An 18,284-nucleotide genomic window follows, 5' to 3' on the forward strand; every position below is an offset into this window, starting at 1 on the left:
ATTTCACTGCATATCTTTTTTTTGTCAACCCCATGGAATGCAGTTTTTAAAGAGACAATGACAAAGATAAACACATCAAGTTACCACGGTATCAGCTCTGGTAATTTTTCATAAAGCTGCAACCATCATGAAGTTTCAGGGTTGCACACAATAAAATCCAGACATTTTTTAGTCAAAGGGTTTGATATTTTTCCATGTTACACCAGAATAGATGCAAACATTCAGTATTTAAACTTCATGGGTAAAATGACAAAGATCCCTTTCGACATCACCAAATAAATCATCGGTCAAGAACCCTTCCTGACTGCACAAGAAAACCATGATGACACATGCGCTTGGTATTAAAAGAAGAGGCCATGACTGGTTGATGCTGCATAAAATCACTGTCCAAACCCAGATTTTCTTTCACTATAGCATATTTTTTTCCATTTTGGTACAGGAGCCTTGCAGGAGCTCTGGTGGGCTGAGCAGTCACATAGTGGAGAGCACTGAGGGGAACAGGGATGAACAAGGAGGAATGTAATTCCACCTCTGCAAGCTGTGCCAAGGAGACACTGCCAGGGGGACCACGAGCTGGTGTTTCCAGGTACCTCTTATGAAGGTGGGATCCACGCTTGCTCATGGTTCCCAGAGAAGAGCAAGGTGACTGCATCTGTCTCTCACATCCAGAGACCAGCCTGGGTCACCTCAAGCAGCTGTGAATGTTCAGAGTATTCACTCCATGCTCTCTTGGTGGCTGGGGACGCCAGCAACAGCTAACAAAGGGAGGATGGGATGGACCCATCAAGAGTCACATCTTAAAATAAAAAGTAACTTAATTCATCATCACCAGCACTTTACAGTGTTGCCTCCTGATGACTTTTGCTCCAAAGTACATGAACCAGAACCTAATGGCATTTGTTTGAGTGAAAGGAAGGAATCCCACAGCACTTACCTCCCCTCTGTGAGTCAGGTTCTGGTATCCCTGGGCTGTCATACACTTTTGGCTCTGGACACATTGAAATTACATGCAGCAAAGGAAATCCAGGGAGAAGAGTGCTGTTTCTGAGATAATTCCACAAGACAAACACCTTCATTAAACGGAAAGTATTATGATCCAGCCTTTGCCCCCTGCTACACACACTGTGGTGAAGGCAGAGTGGGCTGTGTGTACATGTGCCAGGGTAGTGTTTTCTCTTGTGTGGAGACCTCCAACAGGGCAAGCTTAGGTCTTCAAAATCCTTGCTCCTCAGTGGCAGTGGGTCTGTGAGGCCAGTAATTCCAGTGTTAAGTGGAAAACAACTATACTGTGATTTTATTTTGCAGACTGAAGCCGTTTCCCAGCAGGGCCACACACAGAACTGCTTTGGGCTCCAAGGGAAGGATCATTAGCCACAGCAGCCAGGGATGGGCAGCAACTGTGGGGAGGCTCTGAGAGCCACCAAAAACATGTTTGGGATGACAGGGTGCACCAAAGTAGTTCAACCTTGTACTTGCTCCTGTGTTTCAAGACCTCTTGTTTTTAAAAGCATTCCAAGTATCTAAACCTTCACCTTCTTCTCTAAAAAGAGGAACCTGCTATTTCTAAGAGGCAGCAGCACACTGAAGCTTTGGGGGATTCAGTCTCCTGTAACAGGGTGTGTGCTTTGGGAAAGGCTCCCAAGCAGTTGCGGCTTTCTTCAGCCTCAGAGCTCTGCCTGCACATTTTGTAATTACAGTAGTGTGTACACAGCCACTGTATTTTTCTGCAAAAGCCATGGTAATTGCACTCCTGCACTGCTGCATCAACCAGGTGTGAGCCTTGGGTTGACATTTTCTTCCATTGGGTCCCAAATGGCACATTTTGTACATTAGTATTTAGTGACAGGCTATTATTAGAAGACAATTTTTTCCAGAGCTAATGAAAAGATGCCCTAGCAACCTCTGGATCTGATCCCACATCCATTAATACAGCTCAAGTGATTCCATTTCATTTTATGTGGGACAGACCACAAAGTTTGAAGAAAGATGCTGCCAAGTATTCCCAACCAGGAATATGATGAAACTTGGTAAAACATGATGGAAAAATTCAACCTGTATCCATCTCTGTTACATCCACCTGGGAGAAAAACTGGGAAAACTAAATGAGTAATACATACTGAACTATGACGGTGTAATGATGGAAATATGGTTAAGAATTAGCTCCCATGGAAAAATTAAGAAAAATGTATTTCTATCATCATAATGAAGACTTGGCCTGTTGTTATGAGTCATTAGTGCCAGTTTAAGTTAGTGCAGGGATACAGTGAGGTTTAGCTCCATTTCTTTCCTGCACATCAGACTGTGTGGATTTCTATCATGGTGCCTACTGACCTGCAGTGACTACTGGTCTCCAAACATGTGGCTCCATTCCACATCAAGCATCTCCAAACCCAGATTCCACACCAGAATTTGTATCTCCCAGCAATTCCACACCCAGCTGTCACTACAGCGCCCAAAAGTACACTTGATTTAGCACATGAGAGCACATTTAATGATGATCTATACGAAAGGAGTGCTAGGTGGGATCCTAGAACATTCCAACCCCACTGTGCCCTGCTTGTCATGGATGCAACACCCGCTCTGTGTGGATAATGTTCTTCAAAATCAACTAAGACCCTATTAAAATGCACTGGAAAAGCACCAAAGAGCCGCCAGGCAGCTGCATTTCCAAATGGGACTCGTGGTCTGGCACATGCCCACTCATCAAAGATGCTCACAAACATCTCAGCAAATGCCAAAAGAACATCACTTCGTTGAAAACCCAATTTTCACAGCAAAACAGCTCAAATGGCACATTTTCATGGACCAACCTCCGTCTCTGGGACGAGCAAGTGGCGAGCAGAGCCCAACAGAGCAGGGGGGGCTGGAGGCTGAGTATGACTAAGCCCATCTGAGTGCCCCAGTTTCCATCAGGGCCCAGCAGAGCCCACGGCCGTTCTCCACAGGCAGAGCCCTGAAAATGAAGTATAAGCTGTGAAAACACCACCTACCCCACACCACCAACACAGGCCCTGGGGCACAGCATCTTCAGCTCCTGCCATGGTCCAGACATCAGCTTGTTGGATTTATTGGAAAGGTAAACCCTGCTCACAAGCTACCAAGTTGACAAAGAAATACAGTATAAATGCAACGAAGAACCACAGCGAAAGGCAAATGTGCCTTGCCTATGAAAGGCTGAAAAGGTCACCAGAACGGTTGTGGGAAGGATACAAGTATTTTTCAACTTTGAACAATGAGACCAAAAGGTGGACAAGGAAACCACTGTGATACCACCCCAGGGAGTGAATAAATATTGCCACAGACCATGAATTTACTCTAAATCAACTGTGCTCTAATGAAGCCCCGTACAATACAGACACTGATTCACACACCTCAGCAAAACAGGCCGTGAATTAATGTTTTTCTGGAACTTCTTTTAAAAGCTGAGCTCTCAAGCTATCATTCCTCTCTTGCTCCCTCTGGATAGCCTTTACAAGACAGATAAAAGGGGAACATCCTGTCCCCAACCACACAGTGCAGGAGGAGATTTCAAAGACAAAGATCAGTGATTCATCTTCTGATTTCTGGCATGAATCTTATAATTCAGGGTTATTTCTTACTTGAAAATTCCCAACAGTATATCTTACTTATTTACAGAAAGACAGGAATTAACAACAGCTCATGACATTTTTATTTTAATGAAATTTAAAAAGGCAGTTATTAGTTATACATACACACAACTGATTCTGTACTTGTTAGTCATAAATATAGAACATTCAGAAGTACAAAATACACTTTATCCACAGCACAATTTCACATCAATATGAAGAGTTTAAACAGATACGTAACCAAGTGCCTAACAATGGCAGAAGCCCATTTTTGGAGTTGTTTTCTTTTTATTTCTTTTCTCTCCTTTTTTTTTTTTTTTCTTTTTTTAATACCATTATTCTACACAAAGTAATCAGTGCCCACAGTCATCAGTTTCATGAAATGCACTCTGGAAAAGACTGACCTTTTAAAGACAATTAGATGCCATCACCTTTTCTTTGCTCCAATAACAGCAACAAACCCAAGCCCACATTCTCTTCTTCTCACAGTTAACAACTGTGAAAAATGGGACTCTGGCAAAAATCACCTGAAGCCAAACTAGAGCACTGCCAGGAAAAGTGAAAATCTCTGAACTAGAAATTAGTCCACTCGATACCTTGCAAACAAAGAGCAACAGCAGTTATGACACCGATAAGGCATTAATGACAAAATGGCTGTATTATTCTCGAAAAAAGAGTACACCTATGTATAAAAATATATGTCATAGCAATTGGGTAAATCCAACACTATTTAACACTGTGCCAAAAGTAATTAAGAGTTAAAAAGGCAGTTCTGCAAGAAGTATTTACAGTTTCATACTGTACTTCAAAAGAAAAGGCAACAAAGCTACAAATGGAACTATCTGGTTAAAGCATCACCGTAGGTACTGCCAGTAGCACTTGCACAAGTAATGTGATAGAATCCCTCTTGTTAAACAGGATTTCTTGTCTGAATAAATGAATATAAATATTTTAGTAGCTAAAATCTCCTCAGTCTACATGTCTGCTCCTTGAAATAACTCACCCAGACCATCACTATTTGCAGTTTCTTGCTCCCTTAGTTTAAACCCCAAAAGATTCCCTTTCAAGAAACACTGTGTTTGCAACAGTTTGATCAGAAATCACGGCTTTATTTCCAGCTTAAAAAGCACAAAAAAACCAAGAAATCCACCACCTCTGAAATTCTGGAAGCTGGAAGCCAAAGTGCCAGCAAAGCCACACCGACGGCACGTAATAAAAACATCAGCATTCCCAATGCACCTTATAACTTCAGCTATAGGATATATAAGTTAGCTTTAGTAACCAAACACGTGACAAAAAGATACAGCACAGCCAAGGCTACACAGCTTTGTCAGCCACAAGACCTGGGGCGTGGCTGTTGGAGAGGAGCAAGCCACGGACACGGCAGAGTGCAAAGGGAAGGCAGCGCAGGCGCCCGGCGGCAGCAAAGGCTCAACTGGATCGTTTGCTTGGGCAGAAGCACAAAGTTGCCAAACTCTTTAAGCTCATTAATTGTTCCCTCCTTGCTGGCTCAGGAATGGCAACCCAGTGCCTCCCACACAGGTTGGGAGAGCACTGCAGAGATGGGATGGCCAGGAGTGGGAGGGGAGGAATTCTACACCAAGAATAAAGCGCCGGCTCGGGATGGCACTACAGAAATGGGGGGTGATAATGGCTCATGGGGAAACCCCAAACCTGGCACTGTCCAGACTGCCCTTAACAGAGTAGCCCTCATCTTTCCCCACCAGAAAGGCAGGAGTAGTCCACAAGGTAAGAAGCAGTCCATGCTCTGATCCCTCAGGCATACTGACTTAAAAAAAATAATACTGTATTTAAAAAAAAACAAACAAAAAAAGAGATGTGCTTGAAATTCTGCTAACAGTGGACTTCTAACTGCACAACCAAATTCTGTACACAAGAAGCCTTCTCCAGTAGTATAAAAACCATGATACGCTGAGGAAGTTACCATTGCTGAGATCAGGAGAAAGAAAATTACTTTAAAAACCCTCTTTTAAAATTTAATTCAGGAAATAATGTAAATAAAAAACATACTTAAAGCAGTTTGTTGGGTAAAATAAAACAGAGGAACAGTATATCTTCCAATAATCTTTCACTTTAAGGAGGAATGTTTTTAAGAAATTTTAGAAGAAATTACATTTATTATGTCAAGCATCTTCTCTGCAGAGACACAAACTGCTCACCTACTGCCCCCTCCCTCGTGATCAGCCCTTCTCAAGTCCCTGTACAGACACTGAGTGCCTCGCTCAGCCAGCGCAGCATCCAAGCACCTCTTACAGACATCACTGAATTTCACTCAGGGGCAGCAGCTTTGCCTGTCCAATTCCATGGGCACTCACGGATCCCAGCAACATGAGGGGAAAGGGAGATGGCTCCGAGAGAATAAACATCCGCGTACTTAAAAGAATAGTGCGTAAGAGCATGGCTTGCTCACCTAAGAAGGTGTTTTCCTGATCTCTGGGAGAGAAGAGATAGGAGGTTTTTGTTTGTTCTCGGTGGGATTTGGTGAGGCAGGTACAGACCAGGAGATCTGAGGCCTCTCAAGTACTGCATCTAGAGATATACAAAAATTTCTACAAAGAGAGTTCCTAACCCCACTTGCTCATAGGGTAGGAGATTGGTCCCAGATTTAGCAAGAGAAGTAGTAGGAAGGACTCTTCCTGGATACTGAAACCTACATGCTGATCTCGGAGAAGGCTGGGAAAGCAGTGTCAGGAGAGCACACCACCACATGGCCAACTGTGACAGCTGTGTCCCTGGGCCATGCATGGCCAGAGTGGGCTCTGGGGTAGGGCCTGCCTGCTTCCCAGGATAGAATCCTGACAGGAGGGACTGTGGTGATGTGCACCATGCCCTCTGTCAGAGGCATCCCAGAATTCAAGAGGGGCTACGAGAAGGAAGAGTTTAGTGCGGTGAGATCTAAGAATTACTGCAGACATTGAGATCTTCTGGATGGGACTGTGCCCTGGGGTTGCTGTTTCAAGGTCCCTGATGGCCCTTGAATATGCAAAAGCTGAGGGAAGCTGTCCCCTTCCTCCTCTGCAAAGGCTGACTACCACTGTCCAACCTCAAAGGTTGTGAACAACCTGCACGTGGGATCTCGGGGTTTCTTGTCCTCATGAGCGATTCCTTCTCCTTCCATTCCAGAAGAAATGATCTGGATAAAAATTCTGACCTTACAATCCAACCTCTGTAACTCATCATGCATATGAAATACTGAAAAAACACTTCCTACCACATCTCTGATGAAGACATATGGTAGGTGACTCACCGAAGAGGAAGATGATTAACTTACCTCTGCAGAAAAGCACATGGCATTCAGAGTAGTCAAGAGTCCTCAACATACTTGGTAAGCTGAAAATCCCATATTTAACAGAATAGGGTTAAAAGGGTTTAACAGAAGCAATTGCTTGGGAATCCAAGCAGAAATTCAAGTTATCACTGTGTACGCAGTGGACAACAGTCCAATCGATATCTACTACCAACTCACTCTAAAAAAATTATACACTACAAAACCATCTCACTGCTTGCAGCAAATGAGCTTGAATGATTTCCCAGTAACAGGCCACCACCCTGCACTGTTAAAATATGAGGTTTCACAGTATAAAAAAGTACTTCACAGAAAGGAAATGCAGCTAATATAGAAAACGCAATCTCAATGGGTTTACAGTCATTTTTTACGAGGCAATTTTTTTGAGAAAGCAAGAACAGTAGAAATTAAAGCAGCCAGTGAGAAATGTACAAGGTTATAGGCCTCAATTCAGTGCAAAACCAGACTAATAGCTTATGTAAGTAAATGTTTGTTCTGAACATTCAGAGAACCACCTGAATTAAAAGTAAGAACACCTATGTGAAGTGATGGAGATTCTCACGATATTCAAATCTGTCACATACATCATCAAACTTTTCAGTACACTCCAGAATGGACCCTTTGTAAAGGCAAAAGAAACCAGTACAGGAAATCACTTCATACAGCACAAGATATACATAAAGTACCAAAATGTACACACATTCAAGTTTAAGTTAGAAAAGGCAGAGCTGAATCTTCTGGTGAGAGAGGCCTACATTATGTTGCTTAATCTCAACATTTAAAGTGACCTAAAAACTACAAGAATCAAAGAAAACAGAATATTGTGTCTGCTTTCAGAAACTTAAGCTTAAAGCAAGGCATCGAAATCGAGCGGTAGGCACTGTAACAAGACATGACCTTACCTTTTCTCTGTTAGTCTTTGTTACTTTGTTATCTATTTAAAAATTACCATTCAAAGGAAATATTAGGTGTCATTCACATTCAAATATTTAAGACTCAGAGATTTTTTTTTTTCTAAATCAAGGGAAGTTTTTCATCTCTGAGGTAGATGACAATAAAATAATGAAAAAAAAATGGAGCTGTCAATGAACACTAACAAGTGCTGGAGCTCCTCTGTCGGCACTGATGCACCCCAAGGAGGAGAGAGCAAGCCCTACATCACTATCTGAAACATGAGAAACGTGTCTTCTGGTTTAGTAGCTTCTACAGAAATGCAACACAGAAAAAGCAGTGCCAAAATTACACTGAAATGGCCTTGGAGAAGAACTTCCATTTCTGCTTTGCAAGCTATTCAGAAAACGGTGGAAACATGCCCAGGTCAGCAAAATCTTCAATGTTGTAATTGCCAGTGCCCTGCGTCGGATCCCCCGGCATCGGCAGCATGTCCTGCACGATAAGGAAAAATCAAAGTGAAGTGTCACTTGCTAACACATTATCCAGACACAAACTGTTTCCTGTTCATCTTTGCAGTGTAAAGCCAGAAAAGGCCAAGTTTAGATAAACAAGGTAAAAACCAGACCTGTACAGGGGGCCAGGCTAAGGTTTATGTGCTAGTTATGGTTTGCTGGAGTGTTTCTGAGCAAGAGCTGGGACCTGGGCAGGGAAGAAGTTTTGGGTTGCTCCTCTGGATGAGGCACACTTGAGCTGCCTCTTACTCCTTCCAGACTGGAAGAGCTCCCCTTGGAATGGGTAGCTACACAAGGAGAGAAGCAAACTCTCTGGTTTCACAACATGGGAAGGATGCAACACCTCACACGCTCAAGCTCCTCCTGTGTAAGGGTGGGTTTGGGCAGGGTCTCCTCCCCAGAACTCTCTTAGCCAACATATTATATTAATGCTCTGCAGAACACTAAAGACTGGACACCCACCCCAGCTCACAGGATGCCCAAGCAGCCTTAATGACTCTACAGAAGCAGAGGAAATAGCAGGAACTTCTCAGGAGAAATGGGATCTCATGGTAATTGCTCCCACGTGTCTTGAGCCAAGTGAGGTCTCTGCAGGAGGCTTCAGAAAATACTCAACCTTTCCTCTCAGTCGGAGACCGAAGCCACAGGGAAAAGATATCCCTTGCTGGGAAAACCAGAGTTTATGCTTGCTTTTCCTGTCAGTCCTTACAATAATAACCTCTTACTGCAAAGCCAAGTCTTGCCAGGGATGGCTCATTATCCTCACAATAAAACAAAACCAAAAAAACAAACAAGAAATCTCACAGGGTCTGCTCTGTGAAAGAATAACTCAGAGAGCTGCTGTGTACTGGGAAGTCACCCCAAAACAAAGACTGATTAAAATCCATCTGAGGTCGTTGCAGTATCCCTGTTGATGTGGTTGTGAACACAACTGGCAGTGTCTGAGCTGCCAGGGAGGGCCTTCATTTTCTGACCAAAACTTGCACTTAATTAATGTTTTCCCATGTTCTCTCCCAGTCAAAGGGAAGCTGTAGCTGCCCCCATCTGTTTACTTTTCCATCTCTGAAGGCATTTCTGCTGCTCCTCATTTCTGGGGCCTCTACAACAAGTTCCCCTCAGGTACAGATCCAGCAGGGTCCCCTCTCAAGTCTGCCTCTCTCCTTATGCCCAGCTAACTCCAGGCTGGCTTTGGGCACAAACAATCCAAGCAGTTTCTTGGAGGCCTCTGCACTGAGCTCATCCAAGTTTCTCATCACATCCAGTTATTATCCTAATTCCCTCCAGTGCATGCTCGCCTCCAAGAGCTCTTCAGGTGAGCCCAGCTCTCCTTTTCTCTCCTGGTCCTTCTTCCCACTAATTTAATGAGAATTTTACTGGGACACAGCACTTGCCTGAGACACAAGCAAGACCCTGCCCAGTGTCTCTGTTGGCCATCAAACCATGTTGTCACTGGATTCCAGCTCCACTGGAATCCCTCTGACGATCCTTTTGGGTTAAAGTACTTGCAAAGCGATTGAACTTCAATAACATAAAGAGATGCAGCAGATTAATCCTGCCTGGGCCATGGGCTAAAAGCAGGCAGACAGATAATTATTCCAGATGTGGTACTGTTATTTGTTTCTGTGTGAAGCAATGGTTCATTCACACAGGAGTATTTCCATGCTAACATCTCTTCAGCAGCGTTCCTGCATGCAACTGTGCACGAGCCTGGTCCTGCAGGTGAATTTACTTTCTAAAAGATAATGAGGTGCCCCACTTCTAAACCTTGCTTGGGGCTTGAACTGTCTTTCCTGCATTTATCTGCATTGTTTTCTTGGAAACTGTCTGCTTGATCTAATTTAAAACCAGTTATACAAGGACTGTGACGTTATTGGTTAACTTAGGAAGTCCTACTCCACTTGTAGTGAAGGCTCAAAATTATAAGGTAATATTACAAAATTAGGTATTTGAAGAGGATTGTTTACCACCTATCTGATGTCTGACTGGGTTAAAAAATTATTGGCCACTATCTTCTACACAGTATCAAATCCCTTTCCTGGCTGAATTATCAAAGACAAACACACTGATGTCTAATTGGACTTGGCTGGGATGTTAGAGGCCAGAACCAGGATAAAAGAGACACTCCACTTGGGAATATTTCTTGGGTTCTCTGCAAGAGACATGAGCCCTAAGAGTAGAGTGCAAAGAGATGGGGCAATAGCATTTTAAATCAGCAAAGATGCTGTTCTGTGTCAGGAAACAAAACCTGCTCAGTAGCTCAGGCCAGCTGACAGCACCCAGCAGGAGGGAACTGCCCCAAGCCCTGCTGCACCCTCACCCTCGAGGGCCATGGCTCTGAACTCAGCACTGAGGGGCTGTCAGGGGGACTCTGGGCTCGCTGGACCCTCCTCACCTGGAACACCTCGGTCTGACTGGGCTGCGGGTGCGAGTGCTGGTCGCCGCTCTGCTGGTTGTGGTGTTGGCTCTGCCACTGCGACCAGACTTCGGAGGGTCTCCCCTGGAACTGGCTGCTGCTCTGGCCACCTTCAGCTGGACGGGGGGAGAAAGGGCACAAGTCAGACAGCAGCTCCTCCAAAACACCTGCCTGCTTTGAGGTGTCATCCATCAGTGCCTGGGTTTGCAAATAAAGTCTTGGGGAAAGACACCAAGGGACACCAGCCCTGTGGGGTGGAAGCCAAAGGGAGTTTCAGCCCCGATGGCAGAGTGGGGGCCAACCCAAGAGCAAAGCTCAGGGCCATGGCTGCACAACCCAGCAGGTGAACTGCCCACAGCAGAATGCACAGTGACACCACAAGCCAGGCACGGGAAGACAATTTTTAACCATGGCCCCAACATTTTTTAATCACTACAAAGAGTATTCGCCATTTCACTTAAAAACCAAACTGCACCACCTGAATGCTCTCTCTCTTTAAAAGACTGAATTGTTGCAGAACAGTGGGTGCACAGTTTCCTACCCATCTAAGAAGCATGTAAGCAGATGTAAGACTTTTTAAGCAGATGTAGAAACAGGGAGATCAACAGACAACAGCCTCACAGTATTAAATGCAAGCATTACTGTATTAAATGCAGTGTTGTTTGTTGGACTATCCAACATTAAAGATGCAAAATTATTTATTTAATACACCATTTACAGCAAATTATCATCCTGTCCCTATGGTGATAGTTTCTTAAAAGTCTGAGGCCATTTACATTTCATAGAGTAACACAAACAGCAAGGCTTTATAGCAAATACACTTAAAATGATGATTTCAGGGAGATTTAATTTCTTCTGAATAGTCTACCAGGTAAAATACATGTTGGTTACCTATTACACATACATTTTTCAGGAATACAGTCATAGATCATGCTTAAGTTGAACTCATTTTACTCTGTATTTCTACAGACTGGCAGTGTATGTGTAATATTTCTGGATAATTTTCCTTCCGTTATTTACAGTATGTCCTTCTAAGAATTAGCAATTCAGAAAGCTTGCCACAAAGCTTATGCTTTTTCTCCAAACATTTTATTCCTCTTTTTTCTTCTTTTTTTTTTTTTTTAATATTTTTCTATATATGTACTCCAAGTATTTTTGCCTGTTTCCCTCTCAGTGTAGAGAATCAAGCTGTGTATATCTGCTTCTTCCTGATCATCAGTGTCCTCTGCCAAGGGTGCCAAATTTCCTGTGCCAAACTTCCACACATGTGCTATGTCGAGTCTTCGATAACCAGACTCAGTCATGTCAGACCAGCCACTACTCACAGTCATGGCTTCAGAAAACACAGAAACACCTGCTCAGTCCAGTCCTTTTGGCTACCAGCTAAGCCATGCAACACAGATAAAGGGAACATTTTACAGGAAAGTAAACAGGCTGTAGTGATGTATTTCTATCACATCAGAAGTAGATGATTACAGCTCTTCCCTTACCGACGTTACCACAACCAGTAATTCAGCTGACTCAGAAACCCTGCAGCCTTTTTAAGGGCCAAAATAAAATTCATCTAAGCTACCCTTTAAAAGAAAGATTGCAAGTTTGGTGGGTTTGTTTTCCCCCTCCTCAGAACAATACATCGAAATTAACTCAGTGAAGCAAATGATGCTTCTTTTTCAGCAGAGCGGCCGCAGCCAGCCGGCGGTCGAAGCCATTCGTCTCTGTGACGGCTGTTATTAATAGCATCCAAGCTGATGTAGGTCAGGAGATGTTTCTCATTAGGTGAAAGGGTTCTTGCCAAGTAGCTTAGGCCTGAAATACAAGTCTGTCTCATAAACAAATGTACAAGGCCTGGTGGAAATGGAAATGGAGGCAGAAATGAGCTCTGTGGGAAGAGCTTCCTTTCAATGCACTTTTTCTAGGCACAGGTCTGCAATGGGTCTGCACCAGCTCTGTTCCCAAGGGACAGGGGAAAAATGACACATTAGCTCATTGCTACCTGTGCTTTTTGGAATTCCACATTATTACCAGCCAGTGACATTTTTCATGGAATCCACATGTATTTATCATGGATGGACCAACTGTATTTTTTACTCTTCAGTATTATTCTGCTGGTGGAGTGCAGAAAGCTTACCAAGGGGTTATTATCCCTTGGTAAGCTTTCTGCACTCAGTCATGGTCTGAAAGCCACTAAATACCATATAATGGGAAAAGAAAACTATTTCAAAACATGGCACCTCCTCTGATTAGGCTAGTAGCAGTACAAAACAAATCCTGTTTCCAGCCAAACTCCAACACGCCATCTCTGTGCAGGAGGACGCTGCCATGCAGACAGAAAAGATGAAAAATGAACAGAATGTAAATTTGTGCCACTTAAGTGTTCTCCTGAGAAGTAAAAAGAAACTGTACCTGCAGACCACAATTAGGGAGGATTTGTACTAGTGATGTAAGCAACTTCGATTCTTTTATGACACCATTTACTGGGAAAAAATAAGAAAATTTCCCTCATGCCATAAAATGCCACAACATTCTGAAGTGTGTTGGATGTGGAGGAGATGCAGCGTGGAGGGAACAGGTCAGCTCTGTTCCCTGTACTCAGCAGGAGAAAGCAAAACCCTCTCATCACCTGGTCTTCCCAACTGACTCACCAAAAGAACAGGCTGGAGGATTTTTAATGAAGTTAATACTGGAGAGTTTCATTTTTATGTGCATTTCTGTGCTACATCATTTAAAACTTACCAAACCCTGCACTTCGGTTTGCCAAGCTGGAGTAGGCATTCCCACTTGGAGAAGAGGTGGCTGGGCTGGAAAGGGGGCTGTATGATGACGGATCAGCTGGGTAGGTGTGACTTGTTCCAATCCCAAAGGGAGATGACTGAGCCTTGCCAGACTGAGATGGAATTTGCTGAGGAACAAAGGGTAAAAAAAAGAACAAGTTTTACTGTTGAGGAACAGCACAGCAGAATCACTTTTTAACAACATAAAGCGAAGACCAAATAAACTCTGTAGATGTGAACAAGCACGTTTTTCCTGTCTCAGCCATATTTCATTTCTGTCAAAGCTAGCTTACTTCTGCAGAAGGAACACAACAGACTGTAAACCAACACTTACAGCTCTCCTGCTGATTAACTCACAGGTACTCTATATGAGAGCCATTTGGAAAATCAGGATTTCCTTCACATCTATTACAAAGATGAACACATATAAAGAGTTCAAACTGAACATGTATAAAGAGTTCACCTTTATTTTCCAGGTGTATTGATTTTGCAGTGCCACAGTAAAAATCACAGTTATCTGAACATTTTGCAGAATACACCCAGTTCTCAAGATGACCAGTCTCCAGTGCTTGGTAGTAAATGCCCAAAGAAGTTGCAGTGCTAATGAGCTCCCTTCTCTCCATGCCTATGAAATACAGGCAGCAGTAATTTTGCCTTGTAAAACGCTTGGGAGGGTGAATCACCAGCCCTGGGAGATGGGAAGAAACAGTCTTAACACTGCTTTCACTGGGCAGCTGAGTTAATGCAAGGGTACTACAAACCAACTCGCTGCCATTTCACCTACACAGTGGCTTCATCATAGGACCTCCAAGAATGTTACACAAATTATTAAATACTGCAGGCTGCTTTGAGTCATAAACAACATGTACACAAAGGGGGTGAAGTGTCTCATCCAAAGTCATGTGCTACAACAGCATATAGTGTTACAGACAGAATATGCTTATAAACTATTTCTCAGAATATGAACAAGTGCAGTAGTCCCAAGAAAAACTCACTGGCTAACCAATTTCACACACAGAATCTAAAGGTGACTATATCTCTGGATGCCTCTAATGATGTGCACTGTTCCTGGCAATCAATGCATAAAAGTGAAGCTATTTCTGCCTGGAAGGCAGGGACAGGGAACAGAATGAATCCTCCCAGTCCAAGGGGAGAAGGTCACTCAGACACACACAAGTGTGTCTTGTGTATGGGGCTGGCCGGGATCCACCCAAGAGGACTAAGGGAGTTGGCAGAAGTGCTCACAGAGCCACTTTCCATCATTTATCAGCAGGAAAAATATCTTCACCAAAAGGGTTGTCAGGGACAGGAAGACGCTGCCCAAGGAAGAGGTTGAGTCACCATCCCGGGAGGTGTTTAAAGATGTGTGGATGTGGCACTTGGGGACATGGTTTAGAGGTGGAATTGGCAGTGCTGGGTTAAGGGTTGGTCTTGATGATCATAAAAGTCTTTTCCAAACTTAATGATTATATGATTTTTGGAAAAATGCAGGGGAGTTGGGGGACGAAAACAGATCCCAACAGGCACATAACATGAGGAAGATGCTATTAAATCTTCAGTTCAGTTCCAAATTAAGAAATTGCACATTTCTAAAGGTTTCCACAATGGTAGTGAGAGCATGGCATGTTGCTTCTGCAAGGCTTTACTCTATCTTACATTATTTAAGATGGATAAATGAATTCCAATTTCCTTATACTCACACACAAACTTCACTGACTTGAAGAAAATTTGTGCAGTAGGAGGGATAAGTGATTTCTTTTAGCCATTTTCAGCACCCTCCATATCATTTAAAAAAACAAGTTAATGTTATGACAGGATTTCCTTAACCAGGTGTGACAGATAATCATGGCACACTGAGGGCTGGGAAGAATCAGAGATTGATGTGGAAACAATTCAGTTGCTGAAAAGTTACTTAGTGCCCACCCTAACATGCCATTCCAGCCTACTGAACAATGGGAAGTCAAGAATGATTAAGAGCAGCATTATTAAGATCAAACTTGACTATTTCATATTATCTGTTTTCTAACAGAGTTTCAAACAGTGTTTTTTTAAATTGTTATACAGAACAAGAAGTGATTTTGGGGCTAACATTGACAAGCACAGAGCACCTGATAGAGGTATATGCTGTTTCCTCCAGCACACGACACAGTGTGAGCTAAACTGTGCAGTGCTAATGGAAGAGGCTAAGCCCTGAATTCATGCCTGTATTTGTATGTGCTCCTTCTGTCTACCCTGATAACTGTGGGTAACATTTCTGGGTGCAAGGTCCTGGTCCCAGAAAGATTTAATTCACAGGCTTAATACTAAACCAGAAGATCTGTCCTCTTTTACTTCATCCACTGCACATATAAAACAAATGCAGGACAAAGACCTTCCTGGGCTTTAGGTCAGCACAAACTGCAGTGCAGTTGAACACAGGGCAGCTGGCTCAGATTATTACAACCTGCCAAGGAACAGAAGTGAGGTACTGATTCCTCTCCAACCACAAACTAATAAATTATCATTATAAATGGAGTTTGCTAATTCTTTCATAAAAAAGCAGAGAGATTGCAAATCCTTAATGACCATGAAAATAAAGCACTTTCAATCAATACCTGTCCTGGGAATGGTGGCCGATTTCCTGTCCAGGCCACCTGACTCTGGTTTAGCTGGCGAGATATCTGTGTCAGGTTCTGGCCTGTTGATGAGGAAGACTGGATGTCGTTCACACCAGGCACGTGTACCACAGATGAACTAAGGGAACAGAAACAGTGCCTCATTTGTAGGGCATATTCTCCATGCACAACCTGTATTCCAGATACGGAAATGCTGACAGTAACATTAAAATGAATTATTCAATCTGTCTTGATAAAAAATTACTTGAAACCATCACAAAACTATGAGACATACTGGCATTCTAAAATGTCAGTTCAAACAGACACAGTGGGCAACATTATTTTTAATTAGACTTCAGTAATCTCTTTGAGAGGGTTTCTAAGAATGAAATCATTCTCACATATGGTGCATAAACACTTAGCCCCACATGAGTTTACCATTTAACACATTAAAAAACCTGCTTGCAGAGAGTATTCAAGCAGGTACTTCATCGTACATTTGTGCTTGAAGTCAACAGTATTTAAAAGTATTTGCTTAAATGCCACTCTAAATGAAGATGGACACAAAAGACAATACTTATAAGTGCTTCTTTATTTGTTTCCTGCCTGGGAAATGAAGAAGTATGTGTTATATATTAAAAGGTTGGGCTTTTAATTCCTTGGTTTTTTTGCTAATTGATGCTAAAGAAGAGCATGCAGTTACACACCCAGGCAAAAGAATAATCAAGGCAGGAAGTTAAACTAACATAATAACTTTGGAATAATAGCTTTGGAATAATAGAATTTCCAAAGGAACTTCTTCATATGTTAGTTGTTCCCTAATTACTGAATTTCACTACAGAGAAATAGCCAGACATTCCTAATTATAAATAAAATTCTATGAAGGACTGTTACACTTCCTAATTTTACTTTCATGGAAGTCTTGAGCAACTAAATCTACACAACCACACACTGTGAATGGGCTTTTCTATATAAAAACATTTAATACTTTACATGTCCTATATAAATGAATATAAATGAAGACACAGCACACAAAACCACTTTTGTGCATCAACTGAAACAGTTTGTTCTTTTCTCCAATGCCTTCTCTATTGTTTATTTTCACAATCTTACAGAGAAAGAAGGGAGCAGATTGGAAAAATAAGTAAACAGGACTGAGCAGAGAGAAAGCAGGAATCAGAATCCTTGGAAAAGGCTGACAGAATCCCTCCCAGAGTGTAAGCAAAATGCGGCAGGCATTTGAATATGGCCGTTGTTATTCTGGCTTTCTTAAGCTGCCTAAAAGCAAAGTGTGTGTTTAGAAAGTCTTAAGTCTTTGTGGAGTGGTTTTTTTTTGGTGTTGTTTTCTTTTTTTCTTTTTTCTTTTTTTTTTTTTTTTTTTTTTTTTTTTAATTTTTATTTTTGACCGTGACTTCCAAGAGGGAAACGTAGACCAGAAAGTCCATCTAAACCTGGCTGAAGCACAGAGCAGCTGCTGGGGAGGGCTGGCCCTACTGCCTTCTCTGCTGGACTGGCAAGTCCTGTCATCTAAGGAGTTTGGATTGTATCTGGAAAATATACTTTGAAAACAGGATCCTGCAGAACAGTGCCCAGAGGCTGCCCAGGCTCAGTAACTGAATGGGCCAGGCTGGAGATTATTGAAGGAGGACAGTTCATTGAGAGTGGAAATGCTGGCAGAAAGGCAAGCCATTACTTGATGTAATAGGACAGTAGTAGGAAAAAAGCTATAGTTAAATATCAGGAACTAACAAAAGAAGCAAACAAAACACATGACAAACCCCAAGATGGCAAGTCTTATCCAGTAATATACAATATCCAATTAAAAGACATTTTAATTTACTGCCCTATCCCTCCAAATTATTCTTGATTTTAATTTGAAAAACACACACACAGGGATTTTATTTCTCCCCACTGAGATTATTAGCAATTATAACTTCAAGAACACATTGGTTTAAATAAAATCAGCATTTGCAAATGTTTTCCAGTTCCTGGAACTGGCAGGCTCTGAATGGCTGTTCCTCACTTCTACAACCTTGATTGGTCTGAACAGGAGAATGAAACTCCAGTATGACAATCCCAGAGCAGTAACAAAAGGCACTGAGGTAAATACCATTGCTGTCACCACACTCTCAGAAAGTGACTGGAAATGACACACACAAAAAGAATAACTCGAAAATGCTTTGGAAAATGCCAGACTGCCACCTTA

The 18,284-nt window shown here is 42.5% G+C and overlaps 1 protein-coding gene across 4 annotated transcripts in view; it reads right to left on the reverse strand.

The window, feature by feature from the left end:
* Positions 1-3,647: 3,647 nt before the first annotated feature.
* Positions 3,648-18,284, reverse strand: part of ARNT2 (aryl hydrocarbon receptor nuclear translocator 2) — a 99,092-nt gene continuing 84,455 nt past the window's right edge. For all 4 annotated transcript variants that reach the window (XM_050309282.1, XM_050309286.1, XM_050309285.1 and 1 more), the window contains 4 exons: positions 16,079-16,217; positions 13,447-13,612; positions 10,693-10,829; positions 3,648-8,280 (listed from right to left, as the gene is read on the reverse strand). In XM_050309282.1, the coding sequence (XP_050165239.1) occupies positions 8,182-8,280; positions 10,693-10,829; positions 13,447-13,612; positions 16,079-16,217 (541 nt within the window). In that variant the 3' untranslated portion in view covers positions 3,648-8,181. The remainder of the gene's footprint in view (positions 8,281-10,692; positions 10,830-13,446; positions 13,613-16,078; positions 16,218-18,284) is intronic.

The sequence above is a fragment of the Myiozetetes cayanensis genome, unplaced genomic scaffold (genome assembly GCF_022539395.1).
Source record: "Myiozetetes cayanensis isolate MyiCay16 unplaced genomic scaffold, myiCay2020 scf14, whole genome shotgun sequence".
NCBI classification, from domain to species: domain Eukaryota; kingdom Metazoa; phylum Chordata; class Aves; order Passeriformes; family Tyrannidae; genus Myiozetetes; species Myiozetetes cayanensis.